The sequence below is a fragment of the Phoenix dactylifera genome, chromosome 3 (assembly GCF_009389715.1).
Source record: "Phoenix dactylifera cultivar Barhee BC4 chromosome 3, palm_55x_up_171113_PBpolish2nd_filt_p, whole genome shotgun sequence".
In the NCBI taxonomy this organism is placed as follows: Eukaryota; Viridiplantae; Streptophyta; class Magnoliopsida; order Arecales; family Arecaceae; genus Phoenix; species Phoenix dactylifera.
In genome coordinates, this window is record NC_052394.1 from 4,052,141 (window position 1) to 4,064,892 (window position 12,752).

The 12,752-nt window shown below is 37.8% G+C and overlaps 1 protein-coding gene across 1 annotated transcript; it reads right to left on the reverse strand.

The window, feature by feature from the left end:
* Positions 1–15: 15 nt before the first annotated feature.
* Positions 16–10,598, reverse strand: LOC103717490 (malonyl CoA-acyl carrier protein transacylase). The gene is made up of 10 exons (XM_008805913.4): positions 10,192–10,598; positions 9,371–9,456; positions 9,207–9,273; positions 8,687–8,829; positions 8,409–8,457; positions 8,181–8,318; positions 8,012–8,092; positions 933–1,109; positions 760–846; positions 16–509 (listed from the first exon to the last, which is right to left on the reverse strand). Exons 1-10 carry the CDS (start codon positions 10,495–10,497, stop codon positions 447–449), a joined length of 1,197 nt encoding a protein of 398 aa, XP_008804135.2. The 5' UTR covers positions 10,498–10,598; the 3' UTR covers positions 16–446.
* Positions 10,599–12,752: the final 2,154 nt, after the last annotated feature.

Below are 12,752 nucleotides of genomic sequence, written 5' to 3' on the forward strand. Positions count from 1 at the left end.
AGGATAGAGAGTATAAAACTGAAACATGGACAAGGAGATGCTTACTATAATCATGATCTTGATTATTCCAACTGACTTGAAAATTAGAATGGACTGACCACATGTTCTAACTTGACGGCTCAGAACTAAAAGAGGTGCTGCCGTAAAGCTGCAATGTAAAAGACATTATTACAATCATGTTGTCTTGTTAGGCTGTCTCGTACAGGCTCCTAAGCTAAGAATCATGGTGCCTGTCATTAATAACTTTTAAAAAGGTGAAGCTTAACTCATGATCTACACTCCTGCATGCCTTGTGGATTTTGCGCAGCATCCTTGATCTCTGGACTTGGGAGCAGCAATTTGGGCAGCCGTCCGAGCCTCACCAACAACAGTTACGGAAGGATTTCCTCAAAAAGAAAGGCGGTTACGTAAAGATTGTGTAGAAAAGGCATTATTTTAAGGAAGCCTCAAGCACCAACATTTTCAATGTCAGCACCCTTATTAATTCTCTTCACGATTCCTGCAATGACCTGATACAACACCAGATACTTAGCACACATACGAAGCCTATGGATGATGATAGAACTATAAGAAAGTGAACACCATGGTATAGCTGATATTGCAGTGCTAAGAGCCCTGGTTCCAAGCATTTAAGGTAGATGGCTGTTCTTGACAATCCTTATTTATGACCCAATTTATTCAATATATTTTACCAATTATATCCATTGGAAAAACCAAAAAAATCAAAAGAAGAGGTTTCCTCAGGTATTTGCAAATTACCTTTCCAGGCCCCAGTTCATAGCTTTTCTTAAGCCCTTTGCTCAAGAGAGTCTTCACTGTCAACTCCCACTGAACTGGTGAAGTCACCTGTTATTCAAAGAGACCAGTTCAGTAAAAGCTAATGCTCATCAGTTTTAGACAATATAAGATATTTGCAATCCCATGATAGTCACCTGACGTGCTAGAATCTTCTTGATCGTATCAGGATCTGAGTGTGGTTGTGCATCCACATTGGAAATAACTGGTATTTTAGGAGTTCTAATTTCTGTTGCTGCCAATGCAGCTTCCAATCTTGAGACAGCTGGCTCCATGAAGATGGTATGAAAAGCACCAGCAACCGCTAGACGTACCTGATGACAGAAAGTACCCAGATTCCCTGTTTCAACATTCATAGCCCTTTCTTCTGATATATAGTCTTAAATTATAAAACATAAAAGCCTGGAACAATTACCATCTAAATCATGGTGATATTTCAACCATTAACAACTATGCTTCATTTTAAAATAATGGTATTCCAAACATTTGAGAAATAATTTTATTCCATGTTACTAATTGATGATTTACGACCAAAACCATTTTAAATCATCAGTTCATTTATAAGTTGCCAAGATATTAGTGTGTACACATAAGGACAAAATGATGACCAGGATGGTTTTAACTATTTATATGTAACATTGTCTCAAAACTAGAAATCCATTAATTTGGTGGTTAATCTTTGAGAACTGAACAATGGACATAACATTTGCACTACAGACTGCAGCAAAGGCAAACTCGCTATTAATCTATGATGCTTTTTTACATGGAATCGGGTGTGACATAGGAGATGAGGATATCAGTTCGACGATTCAAAGGGTAATCCATAGTCTGAAAGTTATAGATATGCCAAAAGAACAGGTGAAATATGATGCATTAAATCACTTTCCTAGGTTGAACTCAAAAGGAATGGAAACAAACTGTACAGGATAGCCAAAATATGAGAAGGCAGGGATTTATCCTATTCATGCACTAAATAATGAGAATCATAGAATACTGGTAAATGAAAATGAGATTGTGTCAAATCGAGAGGGTATTTTCAAAGTTGTTAGATAAGGAGAGAGTTAGATGCAGTTAACGGAAAACATTTGGGGTTGAGGAATCAAGAGTTCAAGACTCTACAGCATCGCACTAGTCATTCTGAAATCAAAATTGTCATACCGTAGATCTGTATAAAGAATTTTACAGCAAAGGTATAAACCAGCAACAAGAACATTACAAAGCCAATTTGGCTTCATATCACAATGTCAACCACTGACACGACATTCTTAACTGGCAATATGAGAGGAAATTTGGAGTGACGCATCTACATATTTCATACCCATATATCTCAACAAACATTATCATGTATCGTGATGGGGCATTCATGTATTTCTTGTGTCATACTTTCATGCTGTAAAATTTTATCAGCTATTCCTAACTGGGAGTCAATGAGCTCTTTGAGGCTGGATAAAATTATGTAATACTACTTGATCACTTTCTAAAATATAAAAGCAATTTGTACTGGCTATGTTGCTCAGCCTGTTTGATGATTTGGATAGGTTCTATCACATCCACGACACTTTCTTCATTGCTATAAGTACCCTTGGAGGTGTAAATTGGTTTAGCCTATCTTGCTTTGACTACTATGTATTGCCTATGAAACATGGAACACCCCACTCCAAACACACAACCACACACACAAAAACAAGAAGGAAAAAAGATTGTCCGGTAGAAGTTTATCTCAGGCGTGACTCCATCTCCCGCCTTGTTGGTGCTTCTACAATGTGGAGTTACAGGGATTAAAGGGTGGTATCATTGTATGTGGCAACAGGACAACATGAAAATTGATGCTTTTAATAATAGCTCACAGCAAATTATTTTTGCTATTATAGAGCCAGAAAAATGTCTATGGGTTTTGATGGCAGTTTATGCAGACCCCATTTATAGACAGAGATGCATTCTTTGGGCTGAACCATCTACACTCATTGATCAGGTATTGCCAACATTAATTGTAGGAGACTTTAATTGCATTCATGGACCTTCTGAAGAGATGGGTGGTAAGCCTTTCACTGAAAAAGTTGGTATTAGAGAATTTCGATCCTTTATCTCTTCCAATGGATTATCCAACATAGGCTACTCAAGTATCCACTTTACTTGATGTAATAAACAAAGTGGCCAGTCAAGGGTACAGAAGAGAATTAATAGAGCTTTTGCTACCGACGACTACATTTAGAGCTTTTTGGATTACCAAGTTCATCATCTCCCTCGTATCACATTTGATCATTACCCTATACTGCTTTTGTTTTGAAAAGTTTTGGTTTTGTTATCCCCAATCTTGGGATATTGTTCGTGGTGCTTGGAACATTCCAGTTAAGGGTGATGCTATGTACCGAGTGACTAGACGACTGGAGCTTACCAAAAGGAGGTTGAAATTCAAGAACAAAACAGTGGTGCACAATATTTTTAGGTCAGAGGTGATTGAGACATCCTTCATAGAGTTGCAGACGGAGTGCGACGAGGGAGGCCTTTCTGATGGTGGTAAATCTATTCTACGGTCCAATGTCACTCAACACCATTCTCTTTTGTGGCCATGAGGCTATGTGGAGATAGAAACAAGAGTCAAATGGCTTAGGGAGGGAGACAGTAATACCAAAATTTTCCATTGAGCTACAATTCTTTAAAAGAACATGATTAGTATTCGTTCCCTTAAGGATAATAGTGGGAACGAATTAGAGGATGAGGCTGCCATCATAAGTGAAATATTCATATTTTTCAGTTCTACAAGGATGGTGAAGGAGGATATGGATCCAATCATTGTTGCACCACCTAATATCACTTTATCTAATTTTGACAAGGAGATGCTACTAAGGTCAATCACGGATATTGAGATTGAAGATACTTTGTGCTCTATGACTGGTAATAGAGCCTTTGGCGCACATGGTTTTCCATCTTTCATTTCAAACACTTCTGGCCTAGTATCTGCAAACATGAGTGCCTCGCAGTGAAGCCGTTTTTTACTTCGCACTCTATGCCTCTATCATGGAAACACACTTTTATTATTCTCACTCCAAGAAGTTAGATGCATCACTCTCGTCCCACTATCGCCCAATTAGTTTATGTACTACCCTTTACAAAATTATTGCTAAGCTGATTGCTAATAGAATACAACATGTGCTACAATCTCTGATAAACCTAGAGCAGGGTGCCTTTATTAAGGACAGGAGTATTTCTGATAATGTTTTTATGGCCCAAGAAATTATATATGATTTACAGAAATCTCCAGCCAAACACAACCATATGGCAATTAAATTGGATATCGAATGAATGTATGATAGAGTTCAATAAGGTTTTCTCTTCATCTCTCTTCAACAGTTGGACTTTCAGGATGCCTGGATTGATTGGATTCAAGGTTATATTATGTCCCCTTCCTTTGCTATTCTGATTAATGGCACTCATTCTGAGACTTTTTATTCTTCTATATAAATAGTTGATGTGGGGGACTAAATGGAACAAGCGCATTTCGGCCTTTTTGCATCCTATCCCCTTGATCGAAAATCAACGACCATCAATCACCAACCCATTGCATATATAAGAGGCGTTCACCTATCTCAACCCTAGTTGTCCCAACCCTAGCCTTCCCGTTTGTCTCGTTCATGCTCTCGCTCAATGTTCGCCGTCTCGGTACCGAACTCCGTACCAGTGACACACTAGTACCATGTTAGTATGGTACGGTACGGAGTCTTTTCGATGTAGCGAGTGTCAGTACGCCTCCCGTACCGAGTACCGAGTATCGATACCGAACTGGTATGATATAGTATGCCTTGTACCGCACGATTTGGGCTGGTACGGCGAACTATGCTCTCGTTTCTTTCCCCACCGCATCCGAATTCTCGTGCCCCTCCCCCACCACACTCGGATTCTTGCCCCTCACCCTTCATCCATGATTCTTATCTCAAACTGCCAACTCTTTCCATTCTCCCCCACTGTCCCTCTCTTAGCTACACCCAATGACAACATTGCTGGGATTGTGTATATCAACCTAGCTGGGATGGAGATCTCGGAATTTCTTCTTTGCTTGCTAGGAGTGAGGCACTAATGGCCAAACATATAGCAAGATTCCTTTTGGTTCAAGTTGGTTGCTGGAGCTCATTTATAAGGGTGAAATATGATACCTGATCTCTTCTATCTTCGCCGGTTTGTCCTTCGAGTGGTCTCTAACATTAAATGGTGTATTAGTAATGGTGCATCCATTGATGTGATTCATGATCCATGGTTATCATCCATTTCTCTAGCTTGGTGGCCCGCTCCTATTACTAATTCATTACAAAACCTTATAGTAAAGGATATTTTAGTCATTGAAGAAAGAAAATGGAATCAATCGCTTGTTTCCTAGCTCTTTGCAAAGGAGTTAGCAGATGAAATGCTCTCTATTCCAATCCTCCCAGAGGGCGATAGTGTTGACAGGTTGGGATGGGTCCATCTTCTGATTTGACGATCAAGGTATCGGACTTCTATAGACTCTTTTTATTTAAATCCCAACCAAATCATGGTATCAACTGGGTGTGGAGGTTAGGTGTGCAACATAGAATTGCTTTACTTATGTGGAAGGTTATTTGGCATTGGCTCTCATGTCAAGATATTTTACACCAGCACAGTTTTCACATATCGAGCTACTGTGATTTATGCCCAGATGTAAAAGAGTCTGCAATTCATGTCACACTATAATGCAGATTAGCATCCCAAAAATGGAGGCAAGCCCCGTTCCGGGATTTATCTACTATCCCTTCTTTCTCCCTTGATGACTTCCTTCAAGCTGTTAGAAAGAGATCTTCTAGTAATGATAGAAGAATTGAAATAGTTTTGATGTATTATCTTGCTTATTATATCTAGCTGGCCAGAAATGACCTTATTTTCCAAATTACGAGACAGAGTGTAAGAGTGATTCTTCTAAGAGCATCTATCCAAGCTCAGGAGTTTATACATGTGACCACTCTAGAGGAACCGTTGACAATAGGGGTAATCTACAACTCTTCCCATGCAATTTCTGCGTCTCCATAAGTAACATACTTTTCTTGGGAGCCAGCACCCCCTGCTTTCTCAAGATGAACTTTGATGGCAGTGTACAGAAGAGAGATGTTGTTAGTGAAGCGGGCTTTGTTATCAAGAGTGCTAGTGTTGCTCTATTAGCCACAGGTGGTGTCAGGATCTTTGATACTATAGTTCCGATGGCATAACTTTATGCTACATGGAAGGGACTGACTTATCCTACACAGATATTGAGGACCTCACACATTTGTTTAGAGTAGGCCTCTTTGACAGTTATCAGACAACTCTCAAATTCACTATCTTGTGATGCCAGACCTCATCTCCTTTACAAGATTGCTAGCGAATGATGCACACATTGCTCTCTCTCGAGGTATCACATATCTATAGGAAAGCTTATAGTGCAACTGATTGGATAGCTAATTATGTGGCCAACCATACTATGACTACATTATGGAACTCCACAACAAATTTTCCTGCTCAGTTTTTGAACATTTTGTTTTCTGATTCCCACAGATGTATCTATACTTGAATGGTTTAATTTATCTGATTTACCCAAAAAAAGAAGGAAAAAAGAAAAAAAAAAAGAAGGAAAAAGCCATCTCCTTGTGTCGTGCATTCTGTTTGTTTGTTTGTTTGTTTTGTGTGTTACTTTCCATTTTCTTCCTTGAATTTATTAGTTACGGATTTCTTACTCCATCTTGGTGGAAACTATGCATAAGGCAGTATCACTTCTACTTTCTGAAAGACGCTTCTTGTTTCCAAGTTGATTGTTTACTATCAAAAATTTTCATTATATATCTCAGTTATGACTTGACATACTACTGTATTCTCTGTATCCTTGTTCTCAAAGTAAAATGAAGGTAAAGAACATATCAGTTCAACATTCTATCAACTAAACATGAAGCATTAAATAATGAGCCTATACACCAACAATGAAGATACTTTTGCTCAACCTAAAACATGGCACCACTGATGTCAACAAAAAATAAAGCATTGAGCTGACAAAATTATGATTCATAACTAGTCTATAGTAGATGAAAATGGGAAGCAAAGTGTCAAGGCATCCTCTCTCACTCAAGATAAAAAGAAGGGAAAATAAGAAAGTAAAGATGAAGGATCAAAAGGGTAATGAAGACAAAGAAAAGTAGGAAAGAGGAAAGAATGTACTGAAGTGATGAAGAAAAAGATATTTTACTGTCACTTAACCCAGAGAGGATGAGGCAAAGCTTGTGTTCTTTCTTATTTTGCCTAAAAACTAACCTCGCTCAGGAAAACCTCGCTCGGGACTACAACCCAACCGGTATCGAATACCATCCCCGCCTCCGGAGATGGCATTCAATACCTGTAACCCAGTAACCGAGGAAGCCGGCTGCAGCCGGGGTTCTCAAACGGCTTACCATTATCCTTTCCTCTCTCTCTATCTCATGCACACATACAATAACAAGCTCACTATCATTAAGTTCTTCTGAATGGTCCACAAAATAGTGCAATGTCTAAAAGGCCAGAGGAAGGTAGTCACTTAAGGGTACAACAGAAACCACAAGTAAATTGCCAACTTCTTGTTCGACAATGGTACTATGGTAGACCCAGTCAAGACCCAAAGACGCTTTAATAGAAAAAAAAAAAATCTAAACACTCTCCTGATATATTGGCAGTGAACAAATAAGTGGTCAACTACCTCTTATTTTTCATTTTTCCCTTTTTGTGAAAGAAAGCTGCATTGACCTCTAACCATATATCATTGGTTAAAACTATTGCAACTACCTTAAAAGATTAAATTAGGCAATCTGCATATACAAAATTATTACTTAAGAGGTAATCATGAAATAAGTGATAACAATATAGCAGCTAGTAGAATGTCATAGATTTCCAGCAACTCCACTGCCAGCATATCTGTCACAAAGACAATTGCATGGTTTGCTTAGGTAATTCATAATAAGAATTTACATAAGAATGGTGTAAACTGCATATTTTATAAATCAGATGACACTAAGTCTGTTTGCTACAACATCTTTCAGTGAGGGCTCTTATCTGTTGAGACTAGAATTCATCTACAATCACAAAGAGAAGAATTACAATAGCAACTAGCAAGATTGAAAACTATTATATGGAACAAGCATTTGCTTTTTGAATATTTAATGTAAAAGATAATTTCAGAATATAATATGGTAAAATGCAAAAAAGCACTAACCGTCATTCGAGCCTTAAATGACTTTGCCTTTGCTTCAACAGCTTCCACTCCTTTCAGGCCACCAGAAACAGCATAATTACCCTGCAATTACAGGATTCATTTCAAAATCAAAAGATCAATATGTAAGCACCCATTAAAACTGGGAAAAGTTTAAGCAAGAAAATCTTACTGGACATAAGAAATTTGCAATCTGAACTTTATCCTTTTCATCTACTTCCTCATTAGCAGCATCACATAACAATTGTACCTTTTCTGAATCCAGTCCTATGACACTAACCATAGCACTACTAGCAGCATCTGCAGCATCCTGAGGAAAAGCTATGGTTCAAAGTTGACATATAAGACATATAAAAATGAACTACTCATCATACTTATTCTCATAAGACTGTTTGCTAACCTGCATGGCCTCTCCTCTTAGCTTGACAAGCTTGAGACCATCCTCAAAGCTTAGTTATTGAATCCATAAACCAGCAAATGTGTTATAACAGAGTAATATGCAAATAGTAAGATAGAAATATTAAAAGAAGAAGAAAATGCTCATGATCTTCCACCATGTTTTTCAGTTCTGACATTTTAATTTAGTAAGAAATATGCCATTGGAAAGATTTAGATTTGTTGCAAACAATGTAGATTAACAAATGAGTTTTGTTCAAACATATTGATAGTATTGAATACCTGAAAGCACCAGCAAATGCAAGGGCTGTATATTCACCCAAGCTCAGACCACACGTGACATCTACAGAATCAATTATATCCTGTCCTCCATCACGTGCACGTAGCACTTCCACAGCAGCTAGACTAGTGACGTAGATAGCTGGCTGCAAATGATTTGTAGCCATTTTGCTATTATCAATATAATTTTCAGTATATTTCTATCTCCAATAAAATCAAAATACAACATGATCATTAGAAAAATGGAATGAGAACTAGATTTACAGCCAGATCTACAAATCAATTATATTTCTTATGACATGTCAGATGCCAGACTATATGCAATGGGCTGAATCTAATTGGCAATTAGTGGTAAATGGATAGTCTACTCATAATGGAAGCATACCTCCAGACAATATTGCACTAAAAATCATCTTTAGTTGCCTAATCTAATTTAATAGTCGTAATTCTTCATCATATCTTTTAGAGAGACTACTTGCAATACTGGAAAATAAGCTTGATATTATGTGACACAAATAGTTACCTGGCTTATAACTGTTGAATCAAGCATTTCTTTTGGTCCATTGGTGCAAACATCCAAGAGGTTGAAACTGAGGCAAAGGAGAAAAGATCAAGTTGAGCATATTGGAATGACCTTTAAGATGTAACATGTATAGAATAAGAAATCTAGCTGAACAATTGACATACCCAAGTACATCATTCGCCTTCTTGAATAAATCAGCAGCTGCTGGCACACTCTGAGCTTCCACCCCCATTCCCACAGTTTGTGCACCCTGAGATAAAATGGAGGACTTACCAAGCAACACCACACAAAAATATGGATCTTGAAAAGCATAACTAGGATTAAAGCATCAGTTTGACATTGAAAATTCCACACAATTTTGAATGTATCACTCCTCATCAACATTTCCCCTACCATGAACGGGATGCAGAGCGAGCGAGCGAGCGAGCAAGAAAAAAGAAAATCCAACCCAACAAATGGAACAGCGTGTGAAAATTTACGTTGCACACACTTGCAGAATTTGGTGAGCGTTATCGCGTTGCCATCCTTGCCATTTCTTGCTAGTTCAATGTCACACTCATAACTTGTCTCAGCTTAAAGAATATGCTAAAAAAAGAAAAGAAAAGAAAAGAAAACGGAGAAAGAAAACTCTTCTCACCCATCTCCATCAAAATTTAAACCTTCTCCAGTTGTCCGGACAAATAATCCCACTACCTTCAATCCAGTAAATAATGCATTCCAAAACAATCATCTAAAATTTACAGCAATCCTTACCTAAAACCCCAGAAACGCTAACATTCGAAAATAAATTCCACTCGGGCCAATTCAAGAATTTCCAACAAAAATAATCAAACAGAAGTCGAAATTCACACCAATTGATCCAAAATCCAGCACTCATTCTCTCAAAGGAATTCAAAAAGAATAGAAAAGAAAAGAAAAGAGAACAGCAGCGGAATTCCAAGAAATCAAAGAAAAGAGCAAGATCAAAGATTTGGAATCGGAATACCTGACCGGGGAAAAGAAAGGCGCAGGAGGGCTTGTAGTCCAGGAAGAGGGTATCCTCGGCAGCGGACGCGCGAGATCCGACAGAGACGCTCGTGGAAACCCTAGATCTCGAGAGGTTCTTGGGGAGCGACCTCAGGCTGCCATGGGCGGAGATCCCGGGGAGGCGGGCGGAGGGGACGAGAGCGACGGAAGCGAATGCCATCGGGGCGCGATCGCGGAGAGGGCGGGCGGCGAGATAGACGGGAGAGAGAGGGGAGAGAAAGCGAGGGGCGAGGACAGCGCGCGATGAGATCGAGGGCGGTCGCATGGGCGTTTATATCATATTGCGACGGTGAGGGGCGGCGGAGTGCACGAAGCGCCCCCGTTGCTGTTTTTAGGCAGTAGCAAGAAAAGAGAGGGTCCCGACGGCCTTTGAAATCACCTCTAGCTGGCTGAATTTTTTGAAGTTTATATTTTTTTAGTGCGAGGAAATTACGGGATGCGTCTCTTAAATAACTTTTGTTGTTATTTTTGTAAAAAAATTTGTTAAAGATGTGCTTACAAAATGGAGTCAACTGAGCTAATGTCGTAGCATGTAATTTGTTTTTGTTTTAAAGAGCGGGCTAATTTATTTCATCTTCATATTTTGGGTCCTTTTTATTGTTGTATAAGTTTATATTGATGCATTATCAGGTATTTATATCAAGTATATTGTTGCAATTTATCATTGTTATTAGGCAAGTTAACCCACTGACCAATACACTCACATTGCTTTAAACATGGTTTAGCCTAGGTGTCATGATTCATAGAGTAGGCCTTGGCATGGAGCATTTAAGGCCATGGGATGCATAGGCTGCTTAGTTTTTAAACAATCCTATCCCTGTCTCTATTCAAAGTTACCAAGCAAAAAGAACAATTGATTTTGCTGTTGGAAGATCTCTGCTTGATGGTCTAAATATCCATCTGCAATTGAAAAAATCTCTGCACCCTCCCCTTTCTTTTCACGGCCTTGCTCTTAGCCACGAGCGTCGAGGATAGGGCCTGGCCTGGTTCGGTAGATCCGGACCATGGCCCTAGGTATTATATTCTCCTTCGAGATTAACAATGTTGATGTATCTTCACTCTTATACATGCTGCTAGCTTAGCAAATCAAATCTATGGTTTCAGCATGCTTCCACCTCTTCTTCTTAGTTTCAGCTGCCATGAACTTGGCTACAAGAACCCCTGCACTAAGCCACAAAGGTCCACATGCCGTAGCATTAGGTTATATACACAAATTAGACCAATCAACTAACCATAACCTCATCCCCACCGTTCTTCCTTCTCAAGCAAGGCCTTGGCATCGAGTTTGCTCACCTCACTAACCCGCCACCCAGTCTAAGCCCTGTTTGGGGGAGCTGTTGGCAGTAGAGCTGTTGGAAATAGAGCTGTTGGAAGTAGAGCTGTCTGACGTAGAGCTGTTATAAAAAGCTGTTTGCTGTTTGGTAACTACATTTCTAAAGTGTTGTGGCGCTTTAACATGTGTTTGGTAAACAAACTGAAAAAGTACTTTTGTGTGACAAAATGACCATAAAGGACATTACTAGTATTATAAAACAGAGCATAATAAAATATAATATGTATTAATACATAAAAATATGATATAGTATAATATTAATATAATATAATATAATATTATTATAATATAGTACTATAATACTGTGTACTATAGAATAATAATTTAATATAATATTAAATTATTTAACATAACATATCAATATATTATGGTATAATGTAATATAATATTATATTTATAGTATAATCAATAATAAATGTATAAAATATTATAATTATTAGTATAAATTCATTTTTCATCCTTCTGATGACCATTTGCAGTTAACCAGCGGCAGTCTCGACGGAAGAAAGCCAAGACGGACGCACGTTGCCGTGGGCGGACGCCGCCGCCCAAAAGGGCACCCCACGATTTCCAATATCATCAAAAATATGAGCATAAATTAATTTTCCATAATATAACATAATATTAAATTATTTAACATAATATATTAACATATTATGATATAATGTAATATAATATTATATTTATAGTATAATACATAATAAAGGTATAAAATATTATAATTATTAGCATAAATTAATTTCTCATAATATAATATAATATTAAATTATTTAACATAACATATTAATGTATTATGATACAATATTATATTATATTTATAGTATAATACAATAATAAAAATATAAAAAAAATTTAATTATTAGCGTAAATTAATTTTTACTCTTCTGATGACCATTTATCTCCCTAACAAATTTTCTTGCTAGATGATAAAATTGGTTAAACAATTACTAATATTTTTATTTATTTATTTATTTATTTTATCTTCTCTATTTTTTTCATTTCCTTTTCTTCATTTTTTTTTCTTTTCTTTTATTTTTCTTTTCTTCTTTTTCTTTTCTTTTCTTTTCCTTCTCTTCTTTCTTTTTCCTCCTTCCCGAAGCTTCTCCCCTCCCTTCTTCCTCCCTTGCCTCACTTATCCCGCATGGTCATGAAAGGGGCGATCAAGCTCCCGGCGGCGCGACGACGGG

Bases quoted from the DNA above. Each gene is read 5' to 3' on its own strand.
- LOC103717490 (XM_008805913.4), bottom strand. From the start codon at position 10,497: ATGCGACCGCCCTCGATCTCATCGCGCGCTGTCCTCGCCCCTCGCTTT. The intron at 9,457-10,191 runs GTATTCCGATTC...ATTTTATCTCAG, and splicing joins CCTTTCTTTTCCCCGGTCAG to GGTGCACAAACTGTGGGAAT. The intron at 847-932 runs GTGACTATCATG...TTTGAATAACAG, and splicing joins AGAAGATTCTAGCACGTCAG to GTGACTTCACCAGTTCAGTG.